Source organism: Hemiscyllium ocellatum, chromosome 6 (genome assembly GCF_020745735.1).
Source record: "Hemiscyllium ocellatum isolate sHemOce1 chromosome 6, sHemOce1.pat.X.cur, whole genome shotgun sequence".
NCBI classification, from domain to species: Eukaryota; Metazoa; Chordata; class Chondrichthyes; order Orectolobiformes; family Hemiscylliidae; genus Hemiscyllium; species Hemiscyllium ocellatum.
In genome coordinates, this window is record NC_083406.1 from 74,701,164 (window position 1) to 74,728,413 (window position 27,250).

Genomic DNA, 27,250 nt, shown 5'->3' on the forward strand with positions numbered 1-27,250 from the left:
TTCCAGTGCCACACTTTTCAACTGATCTCCAGCATCTGTGGTCCTCACCTTCTGTTCTACTGTAGATACAACATTGGTACCTACCTGAAATTGTGAAAAATTGTCAGGTATGTCCTGTTCACAAACAAGACAAAGCCATTGTTGTGTTGGTCTACTCCATCCAAGTGTGGATGGTTAACATTGACAATGCTATTCAATTGATACATGCTCAGTTTGGTTTCCATCAGGGTCATTCAGCTCCTGACTTCATGACACACTTGGTCCAAACATGGACAAAAAAATCTGAATGTCAAAGGTGATATGAAAGTGACTACTTTTGACATCAAGATAGCATTTTGTCTGTATACTACAGCTAATAGCTCTTGGAAAACTGGAGTTAGTGGAAATTAGGGGGAAAAACTGCTGTTTGGAGCCATAACTAATGATGGTTGTAGTTGTTGGATGTCAATTATCTCCGTTCCAGGCTATCACAGTAAGAGTTCATCGGTATAGTTTTGGCTTAGGACACTATCTTCAGTTGCTTCATTAATGACTTTCTCTCTGTCATGTAGTCAGAGGTGGAAGTGTTAATGTTATTATCTTTGCAGAGCGAATGTAAGGTTCAGTGATCAGTAAAAAGTAATTAGGAGTGTTAGTAAAGTGAGTTTTTCTGATAGGTATTCCAGAGTGCTAGCACAGCTTTAACCAACTTTTGTTTTGGTGAATTTCTGTGCATTCACAAGATGCTATTTATCTTAAGCTTCACCAGATACCTCACTGGGCATACTGGATGCTGCACTTGGCATGCCCTCTTGCACTCTTCTTTGAACTAGGTTTAATTCCCCTGACTTGATGCTAGTGGAACAGTAGCTCAAATGCTGGATGGTAAAGTTACAGACTGTGTTTGAATGCAATTCTGCTGCCGATGGCCCACAATGCCTCATGAATGCCAATTCTTGTGTTGCTAGATCTGATCTGTTCCATTTAGTATGGTGATAGTGCCACACAGTACAATAAAATGTATCCTTATTGTGAAGGCAGGACTTCATGTCAACATGGAATGTGTGGTGATCACTCTTATTGGTGCTGCTGTGGACTGATGTGTCTGCTGCAGCAGATTGGTGAGGACAAGGGGAAATTTGTTTTTCCCTCTTGCTGGTTCCTTCACTACCTGCCCAGTCTATCAGCATTTTTTTTGTTTTCCCTAATCAACCTGTTCAGGGATGCTGTGATGCACCTCTGGAATAGGTGTGACTTGAATATTTTTGCTCAGATGTAGAACACTTCCACTGCACCACAAGATTCTTCAGTCTAGTAGTTATGTTTTATAGTACCTGGCCTCCTTGATCAGTTGTGGACTGACAAAGCCACCCTTGGTGACAGATAGAGTCATAGAGATGTCTATGTTGAAATTCCCCAGCCAAAGTCTATTCCCTTGCCACCATAGAACATCTTCTGAGTCGTGTTCAATGTGAAGGAGTAACTAATTGGGGTGGGGAGGGAGGAGAAACTAGGTGGTAGCGTGAGATGACCTTGTCCATTTTTGATCTGATACCATGAGGCTACATTTGGTCCAGAATTGATGTTGAGGACTCCCAGGTGACTTCCTCCTAGCTGTATATCAATGTGCTGTCACCTCTGGTGGGTCTGGCTTTCTGGTGGGGCAGGACATAACTAAGAATGCTGGATGTCTGGGACATTTATCATTACTTTAATCACATTTTATATGGCTTAGATACAAATGAGAGATTCGCTGAGACATGTCAGAAGGCAGTTAAGAGTCAACCAAATTACTGTGCATCTGGGGTTGTATCTAGACCAGACCATCTAAGGATGGCAGATTTTCCTTCCCTAAAGAACAATTGTGCACCAGATGGGTTTTTATGACAATTGGCAATTATTTCAATTACATCATCATTAGTCTAGCTTTTTTAAATTTTAGATTTATTAATTGAATTAAAATTTTACCAATGCTGTGGTCATATTCAGACTCATGACCTCATTGCATTATCCTGAGTTTGTGAATTACTAGACTAGTGACAACATTTCTATATTCCAACTTCCCCATTTGTTGTTGTTGCTGCTGCCACCGTCCTCTTTCAAGTATAGAAAACTGCATGGTCTTTGTTGTGGTAGAGGAGAATCACTTCTTGGTCTTAACTAGAGAATTACTGTGTTGAACCAGAAGTAGTTGATTACATTTTAGCAGTTACTTGGATTACATTTTTATAATGTTTATTTTAACAGATGTGGCAGTGCCAGTGTTGGACTGGGGTGGACAAAGTTAAAAATCTCACAACACCCAGTTATAGTCCAATGGGTTTATTTGGAAGTACTAGCTTTCAGAGCACTGCTCCTTCATTGGGTAAATAGTTACCCGATGAAGGAGCAGTGCTCTGAAAGCTAGTACTTCCAAATAAACCTGGTGGATATAACCTAGTGTGTTGGTTTTTACTATTTAATAGAGACTGAGGAGGTCTTTAGTTATTCTGTCCACAAGTCACGTGACGTTATCATTGGTGGTGCTTAAGGTATTCCTCAGTATTCACACTTTCAGACTTGCACTCTTATCCAACATCCCCCTGCAGCCTATTTTCTATTAGTAATAAAATACACTGTTGCAAAATATTACCTTTACTACTACCCAAACATCACTGAAGACTCTGATGTCTTAAATTCAGGTGATCTGGAGTTTTCACAATATTTTCAAAATGTCATCAAGATCCAGGTAAGGTAAAGTCGCTGCAGTCTTACCAGCCATAGGGCTGCTCTCGCAGAGAGAGAGATGACTGGCAGTGGTTTAACCTAAAAGGTGAGGGGAATTGAACTCTCATTAGCGTCACTCTGGAACATAAAACGTCTCTGTCTCTGTATCTATTTCACACTCACAGATGCTGCACAACCCAGTCTACAGCACAATAAAAGGCACTTCTGCCCATCATGTCTGTGTCAATCCAAAATAGCCATCTAACTAATTAATTCCAGCAAGTTTTGAGATTTGTAGCTCAGGTTGTGGTTCTGGATGTAAGTTTGCTGAGCTGGAAGGTTTGTTTTCAGATGTTTCATCACCATACTAGGTAATATCATCAGTGAGCCTCAAGTGAAGTATTGGTAGTGTGGCCTGCTTTTTATTTGTGTTTTAAGTTTCCTTGAGTAGTGAGACTGGGTCATCACCTACCATCTTTACATACAGATGAGGAAGAGTGCCATTTTAACTGGGACAACACATCAATCCTAGGACAAGCCAAACAGACACGCACGAGAATTTCTAGAAGCATAGAATTCTGGCTGGAATGCCATCAATAAACACATTGACTTGACATCACCAACCCAGGGAAACTTAAACAGACAAAAAGCAGGCCATACTAGTGCTTCAGCAGAGGTTCACTGATACTAGGTAACATTATGATGATGCAACATCTGAAAATGAACCTTCCAGCTCAGCAAGCAAACTTGCATCCACAATCTAACTCCATTTTCCATGTGCACAGCCTATAGTCTTGTATGCCTTTGGCAAGGCAAGTGAACATCTAAATACTACTTAAATAGCAGGAAGGTTTCTGCCTCTACCATCAATACAGGCAGTGAGTGCAGATTCACCCTGTGCTTTGCATCAAAAAGATTTTCCTGACTTGTCAAAAGTTTCTGCCCCTACCTTGAATCAATGCCCCTTGGACAGCTGCTTCATCAATGACCTTTTCCCTACTATAAGGGCAGAAGTGGGATGTTTACTGATCATTGTACGATATTCAGCATCACTTGTGACTCTTCGTATTCTAAAGCGGTCCATATCTAAATCTATTGAGAACTGGATAATATCCAGCTTTGGGCAGAGGACCAATGAGCAACATTTGTACCACATGACTCTTAGGCTATAATCATCTCCAGGGAAAAATCTAGCCTTCACCCTTTGACATTCAATGTCCTTACATATCAAAAATATCATCACTGAATTTGCACTACAAACATCTTATGGAATTGCCATTAAGTCGAAATTGAACTGGACCAGACCTATAAATACTGTAGTTAAAAGGACAATTAGGAATTCTCAGGTGAGCAACTCACCTGTCTCACCAATGCCTGGCCATCATCTACAATGCTACAACATACAATTTAGCAATGTAATGGAATATCCTCCATTTGGAGAAAGCGAGGACTGCAGATGCTGGAGATCAGAGGTCAAAAGTGTGGCAATTGTAAAGCACAGCAGGCAGCATCCAAGGAGCAGGAGAATCAATGTTTTGGGAATAAGCCCTTCATCAGGAATGTAACTGGGAAGGGGGCTGAGAGATAAAAAGGAGGGTAAGGATGGAGCTGGGGCAAAGTAGCTGAGAAGACAATAGGTCAATAGGTAGATGGAGCTGGGGGGGGGGGGGGAGTGGGGGGCGCATTTAAAGGTAGTGCAGTATGATGAAACAGGAACCAGACAAGAAATCAAAAATTCACAATATTGTTCATTGAAATAAAGTGCTAGTGTTATTCCCAGTGCTATGTGAACCTTTTAAAGGTAAACATTAGTGAACCCTATCAACAAAAGGAAATTGAGTGAGTTGAATTATTTAATAAGAACACCAGATAGAAAGAAATCTCACAGAGTGTTTCATGTGAATATGCTCAAAAGGTATTTTGATCGTGAAGGAAAGGAAAGGGAGAGTATGGTACTAGTTAAAACACAGAATGAGGAACCAAGTTCAGATGTAACTGAAGCGGAAATTCCTCTAATTAAATTGGACAATGAGAAAGTTCTCAAAAATTGGGATAAATTATTGAGTTATTTTCCAGAGGAAAATCAAAATGACCTGAGTTATTACAATCACATGGAGTTGGCCTTACAGTTATAGACTTAACTCTCTAAAGTTGGCAGAGGCTCAGAAAAAGGTTGATTATATAGTTTTTGAGCATTCAAAGTAATTTACAAATGATGAAGCTCCCCCAGAGTAATCGTGCCAAAACCAAAGGCTACCCAATGATTATGTGTGGACTATCACAAAATCAATGCAGTTACAAAATCTGATTCATATCGTATTCCACATTTCGAAGATTGTATTGAGAAGGTGGGACAAGTACCTTATGTTTCTAAGTTGTACTTATTCAGAGGAGAATGGCAGTACCTTTAATTGAAAGAGCAAAGGAAATTTCAGCTTTCATGACACTGAATGGACTATGCCAGTTTAAAGTTATGCTATTTGGAATGAAAAATGCGCCAGCCACATTTCAAAGAGTAATCGATAAAGTCATTTCAACTTTACCCAATTGTGTGGTATATATTGACAATATGGTGACTTTTAGTCACACGTGAAAGGAATATTTGGAACATCTATCAGAATTGTCTGAAACTCAGATAAATGCGAGGTGCTGCATTTTGGGAAAGCAAATCTTAGGACTTATACACTTAATGGTAAGGTCCGAGGGAGTGTTGCTGAACATAGAGACCTTGGAGTGCAGGTTCATAGCTCCTTGAAAGTGGAGTCGCAGGTAGATAGGATAGTGAAGAAGGCATTTGGTATGCTTTTCTTTATTGGTCAGAGTATTAAGTACAGGAGTTGGGAGGTCATGTTACAACTGTACAGGGCATTGGTAAGACTACTGTTGGAATATTGCATGCAATTCTGGTCTCCTTCCTATCGGAAAGATGTTGTGAAACTTGAAAGGGTTCAGAAAAGATTTACAAGGATGTTGCCAGGGTTGGAGGATCTGAGCTACAGGGAGAGGCTGAACAGGCTGGAGCATCAGAGGCTGAGGGGTGACCTTCTTGAGGTTTACAAAATTATGAGGGGTATGGATAGGATAAATAGACAAAGTCTTTTCCCTGGGGTCGGGGAGTCCAGAACTAGGCATCAGTTTAGAGTGAGAGGGGAAAGATAAAAGAGACCTAAGGGGCAACTTTTTCACGCAGAGGGTGGTTCATATATGGAATGAGCAGCCAGAGGATGTGGTGGAGGCTGATACAACTGCAACATTTAAGAGGCATTTGGATGGCTATATGAAGAGGAAGGGTTTGGAACTCCCTCTAGTTCTAGACTCATCCATTTCAGGGAAAATACTTTTTCTATTTGCGCTATAAATGCCCCTCATGAGTTATGAAGAGGAAGGGTTTGGAACTCCCTCTAGTTCTAGACTCATCCATTTCAGGGAAAATACTTTTTCTATTTGCGCTATAAATGCCCCTCATGAGTTAAGAAACCTCTAAAAGGTCACCCCTCTACCTCCGATAGCCCCAGCCTATTAAGCGTCTCCCTAGAGCTCAAATCCTCCACCCCTGGCAGCATCCTTGTAAATCTTTTCTAACCCTTTTGAGTTTCACAACACCCTTCCAATAGGACAGAGACCAGAATTGCACAAAATATTCCAAAAGTGGCCTAAACAATGTCCTGTACAGCTGCAATATGACCTCCCAACTGCTATACGCAATGCTCTGACCAATAAAGGAAAACATACCAAACACCTTCACTATCCTATCTACCGGTGACTCCACCTTTAAGGAACTACAAACTTGCACTCAATTCTCTGTTCAGCAACACTCCCCAGGACCTTATCATTAAGTGTATGTCTTTCCTGTGACTTTAGCATTTGATGGTGGGAAAAATAGACTGAAATGGGCTGTAGTAGCCAGTTTGCATGTTTAGAGTGAAGCAGAACAGTGGCTCAGTGATTAGCACTGCTGCCTCGCAGCACCAGGGTCCCAGGTTCGATTCCAGCCTTGGGTGATTGTGTGGAGCTTGCACATTTTCCCCATATCTGCATGGGTTTCCTCCTACAGTCCAAAGATGTGCAGGTAATTGCACGAGTCAGGGTAAATGTAGGGGAACGGGTCTGGGTGGGTTGCTCTTCGGAGGGTCGGTATGGACTTGTTGGGCCGAAGGGCCTGTTTCCACACTGTAGGGAATCTAATCTTTAAAAAAAATTGTAGTGTATGAATACAAAAGACTAAATATTTTTTTTAAGTTGTTATCTTTAAATATTGATGGGTTTTTTTTTAAGGTATGGTGAAACTATAAGAGGTGTATTTTGTCTTTTAAAAAAAAAGATAGGATTTTAAGACTGAGGTACCAAGCTGTCTATTTGAATCCAATAAACAGCTTGTGAGACATTTAAATGTTGGAACAAAAGAAACAGCTGGAATAGGTGGGGTCAAGTTCCCCAGAGCCAGGACTTTTAGTTTTCAGTAGCAGTTGCTGTAGGGTCTTGAAGCTGTTTTTCCTCTCTGTTACAGCCAAATGCAGGGGTTCTCTTCCTGCTCCTTGAATTGCGCATGAGACAGTCTATTTTACTGAATTTGCTTTTGTCTACGGTATGTCTATAGGATGTTACAATATTGGAACTGTTCCTATTTAGTAGTTAAATAATCTATTACTCTGTTAAATTTTCCAATAGATTTAAGTTATTTCAATTTCTACTTTCTTTTGTTGTCTTTTAACTATAGTGTATGAATAAAGTGTGTTTTGTTTCAAGACTGGTAATTTGATCAATTGAATTGCATCCGGAATGCAATGCCTGGCCTTTGTCTTTAAAGTAAGATAAAGTTAAGGTTTAGGTTATCTTCTTAAAAAATTTTTGAGGGGGTCTGGTCTGGTCTGGTCCATAACACTACAACTGCCATGCAGCAGGAACAGTGTGTACTACCTCCAAGATGCACTGCAGAAATTCACCGGGCTCCTTGGAAGCACCTTCCAAACTCATGACCACCACCAAGAAATAAAAGGGCAGCAGATACATGTGAATACTAGCACTTGTAGGTTCTCCCCAAACCTCCCACTGTCCTGCCATGAAATATATTGCCATTTTTTTAATTGTCACTGGGTCAAAAACCTGGAATCTCCTCCCCACTATCACTGTGGGAGTAACTATACCAAATGGACACAGCAATTTAAATTGGCAGTTCACTCCCTTCTTCTCAAGGGCAACCAGGGATGGGGAATAAACATTGGCCCAGCCAGCAAAGTTTATAGAAAAGAAAATGAGCATTGAATGGAATTTGTTGGTAATGATAATTTTTAAAAGTTAGCTATTTAAAAATTCTTTAAAATGTTGCTTCTCCTCAAATAGGCAACATTGGTAGCAAGAATACAGTTTAAAAAAGGTATTGTGAAAATAAATAACTTGGTAAATCCAACAAGTGTAAACAGTAGTTCTGGTTTTAAACAAAGGGTATCAACAGAAAATTAGGTGTACTTCACTGTATAAAGTTAAAGATAATCTTCACTACAAACCTAGCAAAATATTTTAATACATTTTTTCAGAGCAAAGGATACCCATACATACGAGACTATATGTACAGTGGCAACTGACATTCCTAAAATCATGTCTAGAAATGAGATTTTTAAAAAGTTTTTATTTAACCCATTTCACAATCAACAAACATTTCTGAAAACAAGTGCCATTTAATTGTATTATTTAATTATTTCACAGATACATCTAAGTCAAGAATCAAACAATAAATTAACTGTCCATTATGGAGCAAATAACTTACATATCACATATTTATACCTTAAAACAGCAGTGCAATTCAGCTGTTCAGTTAGAAATTTACTAATAAACAACACTGTTTGACTGTATTGTCTTTGTTGCTGATGAAACAATAAAACAGGAATACAAGTTGGGTGTACAGAATTTCAACAAACTTTCAAAATAGAATACCTAACACTATCTAATTTGATAATACAAACTCCAATATGCCAAATGAAATCTAAGCATTCCAGACAAAGGAGCAACAACGCAAACTGTGATGGCATTTCTGTAATGCTAAAGATGATCCAAAGTTTTAAAGTTACTGTTTCTGATGTTTCACAATCATGTTGAAAAGGGTACTTCAAAATATTAACACGCTTGTACTAAAGATGGAACTTGTGCTTGTGTGTCTCATTCCATATTTGCACCACGAGACGATCATGAAATTGGAACAGTCTGCCAGCTCAAATGCTATTCCATCTTCAACACCAATAACTGTCCAAAGGCTTAAAACTGATTATGAATCTTAGGATGAAGTAATATTTCAGCTGTTGATCTCACATTGGTGTATGTGAAATTAATGTGTAGGTTATATTGCTAAATGTGCATCCCTGTGGGCTATGAAGAAGTTAGTCATGAAGAAGTACTAGATATTTGTACTTGGATAAATAATAATGTTTTGGACTAGTCATGTAGTTTTAAATGCTAATTTATACTAAGTTGAAATTATAATTCAGCAAATGTGATTAGATAAGTACTGATCGGAACAAACAGATGCCAGAGTCAGATCAAGATCTGATGCTAGAGTTGTATTACCACTTTTGCATCAATACACGCCAAAAGTAATTTCACATCAACTAGAAAACGACATTAACCCACCCTTTGTGTTCTCATGGGTCGCAAGTATTGAGAAACTGTCATAAATTTGCCTAAATGGGCTCATCATTCTATATTTAATTTGGAAGAACGGCCACCTGAATCGTGCAGACTGAGTAAATTCCTGCTGTTACCAGGATAATCTAAAAACTACCATTCCATCAGAATCAAAATCTTAGTATACATTACGTAACCGAACAAAACTATCCAAAATAACTGGCACTACCATTCACAACTACTACTATCATCAAATTTGAATACTACTTCACATAAGTGGTGCAAAGTTCAATTTGGTTTGCTTTATGATATTTCACTTAAATAAAGCCAATCTTTTATCTACTTTACTAAACTGGGTGAACTACAGTTGACAAATTGCTAACAATAAATTACAGTACTATTAACAATAGCAGATAACTTAATCAGCACTGAGATGACCTTGTTACATTGTGATGCTTTGTGCAGTAATCTGTCTTCATGCTGTAATAAGTGTTCTGCTCAAGTGATCACCCTAGTTAGTGTTTTTTCATTCTTCACAACTCTTCTCAGAACCAGCTCCAACAGAGCTATCATCTTCATATTTTCTCTCAGCGCTGTCTTCGGAGGATTTACTGCAATAGTCAAATGCTTTTCCACCAGATCCTAGACGAGTTCGGCAGCGTGCTCCAGGTTGATACAACTGCATAGCTGGACGGTCCTGTACAACAATGAAACAAAAAAAGTGGTACAGTGCAAAGGCCGTGTGGTTGTATGGAGATACATGTTTTTATAAACACTGCAAACTATGTTTCTTTACAGTGCAATGTGATCTCAAGGAAGAAAACATGAAACTCAAACTCTATAATATGGTTTTTCCCTGCGCACCATTAACTTATGGATAAATTGTACTCCTAGCAAAGCCAAAAAACTTAATCAATGGATTACTTTAACACACTTTTAAAAAGGATTAAATTATGAGTTAGTTGACAAAAAGAACAGAGTTTCCATGTTTTCTGATTTAAATTCTCAACATTTTTGCAGCTGCAGAGTTTTTTTTTTATGCACAATCTCTCCATTCCATGGTTTCAACTTTACAGTTTGAATCAACAAATATGGTAACACTTCACTTTACAAGAAATGTTTGGTAATAATGGTCGAATTAGGTATTTACTAACATTGCTAATAGCACGCTCAGGAGAATTTTATTAGCCAAAAGCAGTGTCATGAAATTTCTCATCTTACTCATGCATGGTAATATTAATTGGACAATATATAATCTTTATGGAGGACATCATTTCTTATGCTGAGAATTAACTTTCCAAATTTGATAATTTTAGACAAAATGTCAAAGACTTTTTGCATTGCTTTCTATGGCTAAGTGAAGTATCTTCAAGGTATAAAACTTGCCGGAAAATAGTTTGCACAGTTTCCAACCACCCCAATTTATAAAATAATTTCTTTCTTAAACATTCTAAATGGAAAAGACGGAATGATCAGATTTGTAAGTTTAGCAAGTAAACAGCAGAGGTTTTACTTGACTTTAATGCCATGAGGGATTTATACAAGTGATAAACATTTGGTGGCTAATTATAAGACCAGACTAGCAGAAGAGAATTAAAGGAATGAAGATTTTTCTTAAAAGGTGGTCACAAGAAATGCGTCTCATCTGGTGGTTTGGCATCAGTACGATCTCAACTTATTTTCTTCATCAGCTTCAACTATATGCAAGGGGCACTGATGCTTTTCAATGCAAATTTCCTGCTATGGGGTGGAAAATGACATCACCCAAGTGAACATTCACGACAGCATTTAAAAATAGATTGAACTAGTTTAAAAAGTGAAGATACCACAGATATGATTGGCCAATGCTAGCAACAAGCATTTCAAGTGTTTCAGAGGGATGCAGTTGCAAAGCTCTTCTTCCTAACAGTCATAGAAATCCTTCCATCTCCTGCCTCCATTGCCACCTGGAGAGGTAAAGAGATTGTCGCCATAGTCCCCAGGACCAGATGGCTCCCCTCTCATTACAGAGAGTCAAGCATTAGTGAGTTCAGCCTGAGAGTCACCGTGTCTCAGGCAAGGGGTAAAGCAGGACCAACATGATGAACTCAGCCATATGGGAACTGAACCTCCTGTTGGCATCATGCTGCATCACAAATCATATCAACCGATTGCTGCTCTAGTTGATTGAGACATTAAGAGTCAACTTTACTTTTACCCTTTGCTCTCTTCTAATTTTGCCGTTAAATTCCTGTTCATTTTCTTTTACTGAGCAGAACCCCTTCACACTTCTGTTTTTTTTTTCTCCTTTTTTTTAAAAACACTACCACCTAAGCTTATTTTTCCCCAGCACCCATGTTGTGTGTGTACAGGTGTGAGACACTGTGAAAGGCACAAGATGTACAAATCTTTATTCAACTTAAACTCCTGTTTATATCTGTCAGCTAGGACACCCTGATTGTTATTATTCTGGCCAAATCAGAGCCCTCAATGTGATCCACCTGCCCAACCGAATTCCAATCACAACGCTATGCATACATTTTAGTAGAGGAATATGTTTGGCATTATACATGTTAGAGCACACAAAAAAAATGAGTGAATCAGATCAGTTTTTGACCATTGTCAGCAGTTTCAAGGTCAATAGACTCTTAATTCCAGGTTTTTTGATTGAACTCAAATTCCACCATGGCAGGATTTGAACCCGTGTCCACAGACATTACTTCAGTCTCTGAATTAATAGTTAGTGATAATACCACAAGGCAATCACCTTCACTTGAAGTAACTTTAATACATCAAGGAAACTGGCTGCATTTCCATCCAGGGCATCAACAGAAATCGTACCATACTATGCTAAAATCAATATTAAGAAAGAATGCCTGGTCATTGTCTTTGTGTGTGAATAGTTTTATCATTATCCGTTTGGAAGAGGTAAAGTGAAATGTCAAGTTCAGCCATAAGTCACTTCAAAGTATTTTCCTCAAGCTTCTGTCTGCTTTAAAAACATCTGCAAACATTATTATCTAGTTACAAAGATATCATCTTGACAAGATACATGTGCAAGAGAAATAACTATGTTATTGATATGCTGTCAACAACAGTGCTCCCTATGAAGAAAGTAGCAGATGCAAGAACGTGTGAAATCTTTCAGGTTCAAAGTAAACTGCAGCTCAAAATGCACTGAAAGTCTTCAACCAAGTAGACACATTAAATGTAACAGAAAAGTTCCTTTTTCAAATAAAGCAAATTACTTGACAGGAAGAAACTTTCCAAGTAGTAATAAAAGGATGGCCTGTAAGTATCATGGACACTACTGTGGTCACAAGAGTGTACAGGCAAATAGAAATGATGCAATTGCACGAAGGAAATACAGTCAATATCCCTGAGGAGTTGCAAGACACATCTATGCAAGACACCAAAAGATTGAGTTGAGTCTGAGGAAGGCAAAAGATATACTCTACTGGCCAAATAGGAGTACTAAAATCAAGGATCACATCAATCAGTGCAGGATGTGTAATGAACACTATGTTAAGCAGGCTAGAACAACATCCCAAACAGACACAGGAATGGATTATCTTGATACAATAGACTACTATTCTGATTAGTGGGATTTCAACAAGCCACCATTAACAACTACCAGTGATATTGTAGAATTTCAGTCATTAGAGGATTCCACTGTGATAAGTGATAATGGCCATCAGATTGAATGAAGAATTCAGCTGCTTCATAAAATGTTTGGGAAGTTCAATACTGTACACTTTCTCCACACTATTCCCATTGAAATAGAAAAGTGGTGATAGCAAGCAAAATCAACAAAGAAATTGAGTGAATTCTGCATAGATGTGCACATATCAATCTTCGGATGGAGAAACAAACCAGCTAGATATGTTCCAAGTCCGAAGACTTGGAACATATCTAGTCCAGACTAATGACATTCTATATTCAATCTATTCTTCCAAAGTCAAGAAAAGCTACTAAGGCAGAAGCTGTAACATGCATGAGTGACAAAATCAAGCTGAAATGTCAGAAAGCCAAATTTCAATTTGACAAAACTGCTGAACCATTGCCAGAGTTGAGAAAGTTAGACAGCCAGTCAAGGAATAAAGAGGTGTTGCATTATGGTCAGGCAAATCAGGGCAGAACTTATAGTCAATGGTAGGGCTCAAAGAAGTATCCAAACAAAGGGACCGAGGGGTGCAGGTGCATAGTTCCTTGAAAATGGAGTCATAGGTAGACAGAGTGGTGAAGGCAGCATTTGGCATGTTTGCCTTCATTGGTCAGTGCATTGAGCATACGGGTTGGAATGTCATACTGCGATAGTACAGACATTGGTTAGGCCACTTTTGTAATACTGTGTTCAATTCTGGTCTCACTGCTATAGGAAAGATAAATTTGTTAATCTTAAAAGGGTTCAGAAAGGATTTACAAGGATGTCACTGGGATTGGAGGGCTTGGCCAATTGAGAGAGGTTGAAATGGCTGGGGCTTTTTTTTCTATGCAGCATCAGAAGCTGAGGGGTAATCGTTTAAAGGCTTATAAAATGATGAGGGGAATGAATAGGGTGAATCGTCAAGGTCTTTACCACAGGAAAGGCTTCCAAAACTAAAGGGCATAAGTTTAAGGTGAGAGGGGAAAGATTTAAAAGGGATCTGACAGGCAACATTTTCATGCAGTGTGTGGCGCGTGTATGGAACGAGCTGCCAGAGGAAGTGATGGAGGCAGGTACAAATACAGCAGTTAAAAGGCATCTGGATGGGTACATGAACAGGAAGTATTTAGAGGGATATGGGACAAATGCTGGTAAATTGACTAGATCAGTAAGAATATCTAGTCAGCATGCACTAGTTGGAGACTGAAGGGTATATTTCTGTGCAGTATAACTCTATGACTCTCAAAACATGGCAGCTAAGTGCCAATTTGGGAGCTGTATAGAGCAGCTGTCACCTTGATCATACAGGATAGAAGTGAACAATCAGATATAATATTATAAGCACAGGCACTTAAGCACAACTAGAAAAGCTATTCCTTTCTGCAGGTGGCTGATCAGGAAGATATGAGCTTCACATTTGCACAGATTACATATTAACCATCATTCCCAATGGACTATAACATTCCAACAACTAAAATGAAGCAACGACAGGTACCACAGCAACAAGTAACATAAGATACATAAGTAACACTTCTGAAGAAGGGACCTCATCAGATGACAACTGAGAATAATTTTCACACATACTGTTAAAAGACCGGTATGACTTAAAGACTGTGTGTGCAATGCATGTGTAGAGATTGAAGAGAATAATGATCTTCGAATGCATTAGAGCAGTTATGTGTACAGCAGGTGACTCAGTGTAAGTGATACAAATTCATTTGCTATTTTCTACAAAAAAGGGCATGCAGGGGATCAAGATTTAATGCTGTACCAATAGGTCTCTTGGCTTGTAGTCAAGTAACTACCATTATGAGACTCTCACTGCAGCATCCGTGTTACAGCATTCAATGAAGACACAGCATACATAAGACTACTATCCTGTGAGCGGAATACAACAGGCTGAGAGCAGAACAAGGATGCTGACACAACGGGAGTCCTTTTCAGTGAAGAAGATCGAGGCAGGGACCCAACAACGATACACAGCCTGTTTTCGGAGTCTGGCCAAATCATATTGGAGATAATCAGAGAAGTGGGAGTTTCTGTAAAAAGTGGGAACTGGAATGTTGAGTGTGAAGGGTGTTCTTCAGTAAGATCAATTATGTCAGCTGAAAACCTTCCAGCGTCAGAAACTTAAATACTGAAGGAAAATTACATAAGATTAGAAATGAAAACTAACAGGGAGTGAAATTATGCGAGGTGGGCTACCACTGCATGATCAAGTTAGCATACCTGCCTCACCAGCAGAATACCCAGTAAATGTTGAAGGCTGCGGATGGTGAATGAGTACAGGAGAGAAGCTAACGTATGCCAGGGTGGCTTTCAGAAGTGTTGTGGAATGGGAAACAGAGCTCTACATAAAGAGAGACAAAGAATAAAAGCAAATTTGTTAGGCATCCAACTATCCATTTAAGGTTAGGCTGCATATGGACTTGATAATCTTTTGTAAAATAGGCCCATGCTCCATGCAAACTCCTAGCAGAGATTCTGAGACAGGCCCCTAATTTATATATGAGGTTAGTTTTAAACCTAATTAAAAACGCGAAAAAAACTGCAGATGCTGTAAATCAGACACAAAATCAGAAGTTGCTGGAAAAACACAGCAGGTCTGGCAGCATCTGTAAGAAAAATCAGAGTTAATGTTTTGGGTCCAGTGAACTATCTTCTGAGAAGAAAGAACATTAACTCTCATTTCTCTTCACAAATGCTGCCAGACCTGCTGAGCTTTTCTAATAACTTGTTTTGTTTTAGCTTAAAACCTGTTAAGGCAAACGACCTACAAAACTGCATTAATCAATATATTGCTTAATCTATATTAATCCAAAGATGTGCAAGTCAGGTGAATTGGCCATGCTAAATTGCCCATACTATTAGGTGAAGGGGTAAATGTAGGGGAATGGGTCTGGGTGGGTTGCTCTTCGGAGGGTTGGTGTGAACTTGTTGGGCCAAAGGGTCTGTTTCCACATTGTAAGTAATCTAATCTAAGTAAAATACTTTTGTCTACAATCTAAATGCTTTCTCTACTTTTATTTCGTCTTCATCCATTTACGTGTTTGTTTTTGCAATACCACTGCAATAGCATTTTATTATTTTAGCTGCCTGACAGACTATAATACATCCTATCCTCAATAATCAATATTCCTATATCCTCAGTTGCCTTCAACATTTACCTGCTTAATCTGGTGATTCTGTATCTGCTTGTATTGATCCTCACCCCTCAATTCTAATGAGTTATTAAGGTCTGGTACTAGCACATCCACTTCATTGACCTGTGATGACTTGCAAAAAAAGTCACAAGTTACCTACTCGCCTTCCATAATTCCTGCCACAACCTGCAGTCTTTTTTTCAACTGGTTAATCCATCTACATAACTCTTCCTCATCTGTAAGATCTGATATTCTCTTATGCAAACAACACATTTACACCTCATAGTAGACCTATTTGCAATAGAACTTGATTCACTATTGACAGAAAAGTTTGAATTCTATTTGAAGAGAGACTTCTATTCAGAGTTTACCAACAAGTTCAACAGAGAATTCTACAGAGAATTCTAAAGAAACCTTCTCACCAAAAGAGCAGTTAGAATATGGAACATACTACTTCCACAGGTTGAAGTGAAGTGAACTGAATTATAAAAGATGCAGTTGTGGGGAAACTAGACAAGTATATAAAGAAGAAGGAAATAGGTAGTGATGATAATAGATTTAGAAAAAATATAGGAGATTAATGAGGAAAATAAACAAGCAAAAGTTGGCTGGGCCAAATATCCTGTTGCTATGCTGTATATCCTGTTACTTCAGGGAAAAAGGCTTCTCCTATCTTTCAGGTTGCAGAATGCTGAGTGAGTCATTTCCACTATCACCTTGAAGCAGCTTAATTACACATGCCTTGGGAGTCAAATCGTCAAGCTGTCTTCAACTTTGACCGTTGGTGTCAAGGGCATGCATTGATTAGAATTTGATGATGTGGAAGTGAAAAGAGAAGAGGTAATTGGAAAATCAAAAATAATAAATATACAAATGCAATGTCTAGCTACCCGCCTATCACAACAAAAGCAGGGAATTCCACTAGAGCTGAAAATGTGTTGCTGGAAAAGCGCAGCAGGTCAGGCAGCATCCAAGGAACAGGAGATTCGACGTTTCGGGCATAAGCCTTCTTCAGGAAACTAGAATTCCACTAGAACCAAGTTCTATCTAAAATTGCTCTCCTGCCTTGATAATGCAATGTAAGAAACGGAATTTCTAGCCAAATTTTTGATTTATACCCTAAATCGCACAAGTATTTTTATTGCAACTAATCATTTTGCAAATTATTTCCAGGAACTTAAATAATCTTTGGGTGAAATTCCTGCCTTCAGAAATATTTACAAAACAACATTAGGTATAAAATGAAAACTACTTCACATTCAAATGTGAATAATTCAAATGAATTTTCTTTTTGTTAACAGGAATTTCAGCCATTTATCTCTTTACTTATTGATAGCATGACTGATCCAGTTGGTGTCAATTCCCTTTCCAATTAATTGCTACTTTATTAATCACACTATTCTTATCCAAATTAAACACTGACCAGCTTAAGTTTAGTTGCATTGTTCAATTTTACTTCATATGTTGGTGTCATCTGCAAAACAGAAAACTTTTATGCACTTTCCACAGAAGTCTGACAATCACCTTACATGTTGCATGCTGTTGTCTGCTTGGTTAAATTATATTAGAGTGCAGCCAGTATTAATGCGCCTTTGAGTGGCTGCATGCCTGAGCAAGGGGTGAAAAATTGAGAGAGGTTCGTATAACCTAAAGCCATTCTCCTTTTAAAGGGGGTATGCATTTCCATCAGTTTTTTCTTTCTTTTTTTTAAAAACAGGGTGCAGGCATTCCGAGCAAAGCCAGCAATTTTTGCTATCCTAATTTTCATTGATTAGAGTGCTTTCTTTTTTGCTTTCACGTAGCAGTCAAAAGTCATTGTTATGGGAACTGGAGTGACATGTAGGCTAGGCCAGGTAAAGTTAGCATATTTCTTTTCCTAAACGGAATTAGTAAAACTAGGAAGGTTAAGATAATCAATAGTAGTTTCATGGTTATCATTGTTTAGGGAGGTTTTCAATTTCATATAATTAATTGTATTTAAACTCTACTAGTTGCCATGGTGGAATTTAAATCCACGCCTCAAGAGCATTAGCTTGGATAGCTGGGTAATAATTGGCATTACCACTGCACATCTGCTTCTAAAGGATGTTGTAAAAGTGAGACTAACCTGGTAAAGATGTAGGAAAGCCATTGTATGGTAAAGGGAGGACTCCAAAACTTTTCCATACTGTACTGGAAGCCTTGGTGCAGAGTGAAGTGAAGTTTGAGAGAGATATCATATATCTATCATGGACCTGGGAGCCATACAGGTAAACATTGAGAAAGCAGTGAGACCAGGCAGACACCATTCCTGAGGACGCGGATGTAGTGCCTTAAAAGATTCTATGATCTCATGTCAGTAGTCAAGATCAGAAAGTGGGGATGCGCTTAATCCTTTATCCTCTTAGAGAAGACAGTGCTTACCAATATGTGAATGGCTGTAAGTAAGGCTGTATCCACTAGAGCGCTGGAACCAAAGATTATATATACTTACACCTAAACCTCCTTCACCAATCCTACTCAGACTTCATCCACCAATCTCTTCTCATACTATACCTCAGGATGACAGCATTTGTACTCCTTTTTTGGGGGGTGGAGATATCATAATTTTATATTATGCTTTTTTCTTTTCAAATATTCAAGAGCTGCAACCTAGTCAGACAGTGATAGAAGTGGAATCAAGTGGAGGATCCGGAAGATTGTGAAGAAGAAAAATCGTCACACTCTCTCAGCTTCATAGCCATCAGCTCAGATACTGAACAATGTAGATTCTATGGAGTAGCTTAGAACCAGTATCTGTAAGTGGTGAAACACTGAGCATGTATAGACACTAATCAAGACAGCTTGTTGAGGGTAAGGTTGCACATAAATTCTGAAGATTTCAATGAGGAAGGCTAATGGGTACAATCTTTAAAATAATTGAATTAATGGGAGGCCTACCAGAAAGCCTGCAGTCAATGTCAAAGAGCATGAAACTATGGAAGCAGCAAATTAGTATATGGCTTTGATCAGAATGTGGCATCCATTCTACCAAAAGCCAATGCAAGTTATCTATTAGGACTTCAAGAAGGCCTTTAATAAGGTGCTACACAGGATGCTGAGTAAGATAAGGGTCCGTGGTGTTATAGGTAAGGTACTAGCATGAATAGAAGATTGGCTGTCTGGCAGATGGCAGAGAGTGATGATAAAAGTGTCTTTTTCAGGATGGAAGCCAGTGACTAGAGGTATTCCACAATGGTCAGTGTTGGGACCACAACTTTTCACTTTATACATTAATCATCTGGATGAAAGAACTGAGAGCATTCTGGCTCAGTTTGCAAACGATACAAAGATAGGTGGAAGGGCAGGTACTATTGAGGAGGCGGGGGCGGTAGCTGCAGAAAGATTTAGACAGGTAAGGAGAGTGAGTAAAGAAGTGGCAGATGAAATACAATGTGTGAAAGCGTGAGGTCATGCACTTTGGTAGGAAGAATACAGAATATTTTCTAAATGGGGAGAAAATTCAGAAATCTGGAGGGCTAAGAGACTTGGCAGACCTAGTCCAGGATTCTCTTAAGATAAACTTGCAGGTTGAGTCAGCAATTAGGAAGGCAAATACAACGTTGTCATTCATCTCGAGAGAACTAGAATATAAAAGCAGGGATGTACTTGAGGCTGTATAAGGTTCTGGTCAGACCATATTTAGAGTATTGTGAATTTTGGGTCCCATACCTCAGGAAGGGTGTATTGGCCTTGGAACAGGTCTAGAGCAGATTCACGAGAATGATTCCAGGAATGAAAGCTTAACACGAGGAATGTTTGAGGACTCTGGGACTACAATCAATGACTGATCAGGGAGGTTTGGGAGGTTGGGGTTGGGGAGATGCCATTGAAACCTACAGAATACTGAACAGACTGGATGCTGGGAAGATGTTTCCATTAGCAGGAGAGACAAGGACCTGAGAACACAGCCTTAGAGTAAAGGGAAGATCCTTTAGAATGGAGACAAGGAGAAACTTCTTTAGCCCGGCAGTGGTGAATCTGTGGAATTCATTGCCACAGAGGGCTGTGGAGGCCAGGTCATTGAGTATATTTAAAAACAGAGATAGATAAGTTCTTGATTGCCATGGGGATCAAAGGTTACAGAAAGCGGGAAAATGGAGTTGAAAAACCTATCAGCCATGATCAAATGGCTGAATGGCCTATTTTCTACTCATATAGTCTTAGTCTTATGGTCTTAACACTGAATCAGTGGTAAACCCCATGATACCCAACCTTCAGACCAATCTATGATACAGCATGTCCAAGTTTCCATTGTACCACAAGCACAATCTATCATGTGGATACGGCAGTGGAAACTCAGACTAAGCAGAAAATATTTCTGTGACCAGGAACAAGGGGAAATAAGATGTGGGGTTGTTAGTGAATGGATACATAAATGGGAGGCATTGCGGCACAGTGGTTAGCACTACTACCTCACAGCGCCAGGGAACCGGGTTTGATTCCTGCCTCAGGAGACTGTTCGCACTCTCAGCTACTCAGCATCCAGTGAGAAGCTCTCTTCCTCCCTCTACAAGGATTTCAGTGAGTCCCTCTCTCACTGCACACCCCAGGTCATCTCCTCTGCCCAGATGCTCTTTAGCCACGTTCTCAAACAGACTCGCTACCACAGCCACATCTCCTTCCTCAGCACCTGCCTACGGAACCGACTGACCCCGCACGGACTCCGAACTACATTCAGACCAACAAAATTTGGACCCAACCAGGACAACCAGTATCTACAACACCAGGACAGAACCCCCCTACCACCCCACCAATCTCCATATACATCATATCATCTGTCATCATTTCCGCCACCTCCAAACAGACCCCACCACCAGGGATATATTTCCCTCCCCCTCCCCTATCAGCATTTCGAAAAGACCATTCCCACAACCCCCACCAACCCAACCTCCACTCCTGGCACCTTCCCCTGCAACCGCAAGAAATGCAAAACATGCCCTCACACCTCCCCCCTTACTTCCCTCCAAGGCTCCAAGGGATCCTTCCATATCCGCCACAAATTCACCTGCATCTCCACACACATCATTTACTGCATCTGCTGCACCCAATGTGGCCTCCATTATATTGGGGAGACAGGCCGCCTACTTGCGGAACGTTTCCGAGAACATCTCTGGGTCACCCGCACCAACCAACCCAACCGTCCCATGGCTCTACACTTCAATTCCCCCTCCCACTCCACCAAGGACATGCAGGTCCTTGGACTCCTCCATCGCCAGACCATAGCAACATGACGGCTGGAGCAAGAGCGCCTCATCTTCCACCTAGGAACCCTCCAACCACAAGGGATGAACTCAGATTTCCCCTCCCCCCACTTTGTCTCAGTCTTAACCCTTGAACTCAGCACCACCTTCGTAACCTGCAATCTTCTTCCTGATGTCTCCGCCACCCACCCCCACTCCAGCCTATCACCCTCACCTTAACCTCCTTCCACCTATCGCATTTCCAACGCCCCTCCCCCAAGTCCCTTCTCCCTATCTTTTATCTTAGCCTGCTTGGCACACTCTACTCATTCCTGAAGAAGGGCTCATGCCCGAAACGTCGATTCTCCTGCTCCTTGGATGCTGCCTGACCTGCTGCGCTTTTCCAGCAACATATTTTCAGCTCTGATCTCCAGCATCTGCAGTCCTCACTTTTTCCCATGATATCAGCTGGCAAAGTAAGTGGTGGAGGCTGGTATAATTACAACATTTAAAAGATGGGTATATGAATAGGAAGGGTTTAGAGGGATATGGGCCAAGTGCTGGCAAATGGGACTAGAGTAATTTAAATATCTGGTTGGCGTGGATGAGTTAGACTGAAGGGTCTGTATTCATGCTGTACATCTCTAGGACTCTATGATTCCAGAAAGCTTAGAAGAAAATAATTCACCTGGTAAAACATCGAAGGACATCTGTCAACGTACAGGCAACAACGTTTCATCATTGAAGATATCAAAAGAACTAAGACAAAAAGAGGAAGAAAGAAAATAACTTTCCATCTTATGGTCCAGACTTTCGATCTCCCAAATTTTGTTTATCCTGTTCATTCTCTTTCCCACCCATAGTTAAACCATTTGTCTAAATTGTGATTTGGGTTTTAAAGGGGTACAGTTTAAATTCCAAAAAATAGAAATCTATTCTTTACATTGTTCTTGGTAAAGTAAGTGTGTTACAATAATTTTGTCTTGCGGTTACTGAAGGAATCTGATGCAGTTTGCTTTTGTCCTGGGTAGCAGTCAATTTGTTTTTGGTGGTCTCATTGGGAATATATATCTTGGGACAATTTATAGAGTAGTGGATTATGGTTATTGACATACTATTCCTAATTAAGATGCAACAATACTAGATATTTATTGTTTCAATATTACTGATCATTCCTGCAAATGGCATTATATCATAAATTGGGACTGGCACTATTATTTTCTGTCCCATATCTACATAATTGTGGCATGTTCTTATCAGGATACCCGTATCCCTTATGCTGCCTACCAAAAGATAGTTATTTTGAATTCACTTCTCTTTATGGTTGATGAACTAGATAAATACTTACAGATATCTTAAATAATTACAAATTTGAGAGTCCAGCTTTAAACCAACAAATGATACAGTGAGCTGAACTTTTCAATACGTTCATTCCTTGATACATGAAATAATTGAAGTAGAATTTGTTTTTTCTCTAAACATTAGTCATAAAACAAAATGCAATTTAGTAGCTTAACCTTTCCAGTCTCAATACACAGACAAGTTGAAAAGCAGACACTTGCTGGCTATAAAGCTCACAGACAACCCGGAGTAAGAAATGTTACAAGCAATCTCTAAGATGACATTCCTATATGTCAAGCTATTGATCACAGAGGGCTTCAACCAGAGTCCTATCTTCTATTCAAAGTACTCAGAAAGAACTCTCGAAATCAGTTACTATTCTAGATTGAAGGGCTAACCTTTGCTGTATATAATCAAGAAGCTTCCTCAGCTCTGCCTTGTTGCCTTTTTAACTGTGAGAATTATATGGAACACCAACATAAATTGCAAGTGATTGCAATATAAGTTTCCTCAGTAAAGGAGATTTGCTGAAACTGAAAGAATCTACAAGACATTTGCGAAGGCAACTTTATTAAATAGTGCAGAAATTCAGTCATCAAGAAGAGAGTAACAACGACTAGAAACAAATGAGATGCAAATGCTAAGAAGAATATTTGGAGTTATAAGAAAGGACAAGGTCAGGAACCAGAACATCAAGAAAGCAATTAATATTGCAGAAGCATTGAAGAAAATAGCTGAAGACAGGCTGAAATGTTATGTCGTAGATAAAAAAAATGTAATAAAGTGAACGATGGACATGTCTCTGCCAAGGAGAAGCAGAAGGCTGAAGGCCATATGGAAACATGTGTTACTAAAATAACTATGTACAACAGGATTAGAAGAGAAATAGATGATTGAACGCAGACAGAGAAAGGTGATCCAGCAGCACTGTAGCAACAGTAAATAAAATAGGAAAAGCCATAAGAAGACAATAGATGAAAGCCCTGACTATAGCAACCTCTACACTCATTTGCATGATTTAGAGACTCTAAACATTGTGATGAGATTTTACAGCATCAGACCAAAAAAAAGTTATTATTCTGTGTTTACTATGTTCAAACTAATATTCTATCCCCTGAAGCATAATTTTCCTGTGTTATGTGGCTTCATCAAAAGTTTCCTGACAATATACAAATATGTAATATCAACTATACTTGTTTTATGCATTGAGTGATAAGTATTTTGAAAAGATATAACCTCTCTTTTATGAATCCATACTGACTGTTCTAAAAGGTATGAGTTTTAAAACCTTCTCTAGTTGTTTTACCCAGAGCAATTAAGAACACTCTCGTCCCATAAGCAAATCAAAAAAATCGCAATTCAACAAACTTGCATTTTTTAAAAAAAGTTATAACATGCTAAATAAGTCCCTCAAAGTTACGGAAGTGTCTGATATCTAACTTTTCTGTCCTCAAACATAAACCCTTCCACTAAGGCTTTTCCTTGGTTTACTGTAGAATCCGTATTAAGATGAAAATAATGCTCCACTCTGGAGAACACAAGATTGACAGCAGTATGTCAGTCAATTTTTCAGTTCTGTTTGAAACAGTGTGATTTTTAGAGAGGTGTTTGGAGCTTCTGTAACTATTTTCTAATTGATTATTTGTTTCAACTCTTTATGGTATACCAATTTCCTCAATTTGTTCAAATTCTAACTTTATTCAGCTTATAGTTCTTTTGACGATTAGAGATGCATTTACTGCTATTTAGTACATACTCCTACCAGGTTTGATTCTGAAGGGAGTGGGATGCAAAATCAGACAGGCAGTTAACTCACTACCTTCATATCCACCACAAGATAATTCCCATAATAGTATGGGAGTCAAAATTGACAGTCTTCCCACCATATGTTAAGTAAATAGTTAAGAGTCAGTTGAATTTGTAAAAAGACCACAAAATCAAAGTAGTTAGTCTGTCTTCTTTTTAAACTTTTAAAACTGCAAGAAGGAAGTGTAGGGGTACTAAATTTGAAGGGTGTTCTTCATCAATTTGGACCAAAATCCCTAAAAAGATAATATTCCCATTGCTTCCTACCCACACAGCTTTTAAAACCCATTGCTCCACACCCCTCATCTTAGATTGTAGACCTGGACCTGGACCTGGACCTGGACCTGGTGAGTTATTACTGGATCCTGAGTTCCCACTTGCTTTGTGGGCCTGCCTGCAGTCCTAGCAGCACCAATTATGGACTCTCGTTGCTGCCAGGACTGTTGGGGCTACCAGCCAATCTGATTGATCAGCAGCAAGGTGGATGATATTTTCACCCTAATGAGAGGCACAAGTCCCACTCAGTAATAATTGAGCACACTTGTAACACTTCATGGTTTTGGGGCATGCTTGTTCTCTGAGGTGTGGAGGTTGTAATGAGCCATCTTTCCTCCTGTAGATTTCTGGCCTGAATGGCAGAATCTATTGAAGGTCATATTCTTCTCAATATTTATATTTTTTCTGGAAATAAATTCTTCGACTACTCTTGAAAGTAACTTTAGAATTCCAAAAATGTAAATATGGAACTATCCTTCTAAACCACCTTTGACAGGAAGGACATGGATGAGGGATGACTGAAAAGATAGTCATACACAAACAAAAATGCTTAAGAAATAGCGTTAATCAGTTCTCTAAATCCTTGTGCGGAAAATAATGTGATGCTTTCCTAATTATAGCAAAAACTAAACAAACCTTGTTAAAATTGAACTATTTTGATTTGAAAGGTAATATTTTACACTCCAGCTATTATTCATCATTTTAAAAACGCTGTTTATTTTTAATGAACGAGTATTCATTCATTAAAGTGCTAACGCCGTGAAGCCCGAGATCAGAAATTTCAGTGATACTGGGAAAATAGGAATCGAATTTGCTCCTTTTTGACAGCTTCTCTAAGTAAAATAAATGTTTGAATAGGCAGGAACCTTCACAAACCATTACTTGTAATATAATTGCAGATTTTTTTTTATTCGCTTTGAAATGACAACTCAATTTTTTCAAAGACTATCAATTTTTAAGTCAATTTTGAAAATAAACATACTAATAAAAAACAATTGGAATTTTTTTTAATCCTCTCTTGAATAAGAATAGTTTAATCTATTACTTTAAAAAGATACAGTGTATTGAAAAAGTACAATACCTGTTCATGCAAAATTTTGTTCACCTTTCAAACAAGGTCTGGTGTCTAACTTAATTTGCATAGTTAATTTCCAACAGTTTAGAATATGGGGTTTGAATATCCACATCAATTAATGTTGCCAACATCACAGTAGCTTGAAAAAATGGTGACAGGTACCTTATTCCTTATTCGTTCCCTTTTAGATCCCATGTCATCATTTTTGTCTTCTTTACTCAGTTTTTCTATTTTCTCAGTACTGAACATGTAGCTCAGGCTGTCTCCCTTCTTTTCTCTTTCCTGTCCATGGTCTTTCCCTCTTTTTGGTTCTTCTTCTTTTGTTTTCATAGCCCTCTCTATTTCATAACGCTCTTTTTGCTTTCTGCGCTCATCCTCACGCCGCCTCTGTCGCTCTCGTTCTCGTTCTTTTTCCCTTAATCTTCTTTCCCGTTCCCTCTCTCTCCGTTCTCTATCACTATCGTTTGGCTGTCTGTGTAAAAGAAAATTCAAAGTTAGTTTTATTACTATTTGAATGGCTGTATACAATGGCATATATATATTTAATAATCTATCAAGGCAGTTAGCAACTCTATTTATGGAGCTCAAATTACACAGAGCAGCTATAATTTTATATAACAATTCTGAAGACTAAGCCTAAGTTTTGGTAAAAGGTAAAGCAATGTGAAGCTTCACTGCCATAAGCATTTACAGCTGTACTAAAAATGAAGGCTCGTCTCATGTAAATTTTAATCATAACTGATTAATTTCAATGAAAAGAAAAATCACAGATTATATGATTGGTGACTGGTTTATTTTACATTAGCTTCTAATGATAAAATTATATCATCTGATTATATAAAATGTAGTTTTAAGCACAATAAATTCTTCATTTCAGGTCAATTACTTACATTTTTATTTTAAAGACGATCATGTATTAATAACTGTTAATTGGAATTGTTAGCGTTTCTGAAACTTCTCAAATGTTGCATTTTTGTATTATTGTCGACAGATCATGTTACTGACATCAACAGACAGACTTTCAGATTAATTGCATATATACAGAAAATTTCCAATTATTTGATAACTGTAACTTAAAACAATTACATCATGTTGGTCACCTTTTAGAGGGTAAATCATTTATTAAGTCTTCCACTTCTTTTGAGTGAAAATAAGACCAGGACCGCAGTTAAACAAATCAGGGCTCTGAATAAAATGTTTTCAATAAATGTAAATGAACGCACATAACATTTGTATCACTTCTCTGTAAATCAAACAATGAGAAATAACTATGGTTTTGAGAAATACAGAGAAAATACAATAATTAAAAGAAACACTGACTGAAAAAATTGTAGTTTTTGCTATTAAAGAAATTTTAGAATTTCAAAAATTTTAAAAAACAAACTCCACTTTCCAGCTTGTTTTAGTAATAAAATTAATGTTAAAACCACAAAATTTGGCTGTGTTGTATATAAAAAGTTTGTATTGGCAAATTAGTCACAAC

The 27,250-nt window shown here is 38.6% G+C and overlaps 1 protein-coding gene across 1 annotated transcript in view; it reads right to left on the minus strand.

The window, feature by feature from the left end:
* Positions 1-9,826: 9,826 nt before the first annotated feature.
* upf3a (UPF3A regulator of nonsense mediated mRNA decay) overlaps positions 9,827-27,250 on the minus strand; it is a 65,109-nt gene continuing 47,685 nt past the window's right edge. Inside the window, exons 9-10 of the mRNA XM_060826964.1 lie at positions 25,930-26,239; positions 9,827-9,997 (exon numbers count right to left, since the gene is read on the minus strand). Coding sequence (XP_060682947.1) covers positions 9,827-9,997; positions 25,930-26,239 — 481 coding nt within the window. The remainder of the gene's footprint in view (positions 9,998-25,929; positions 26,240-27,250) is intronic.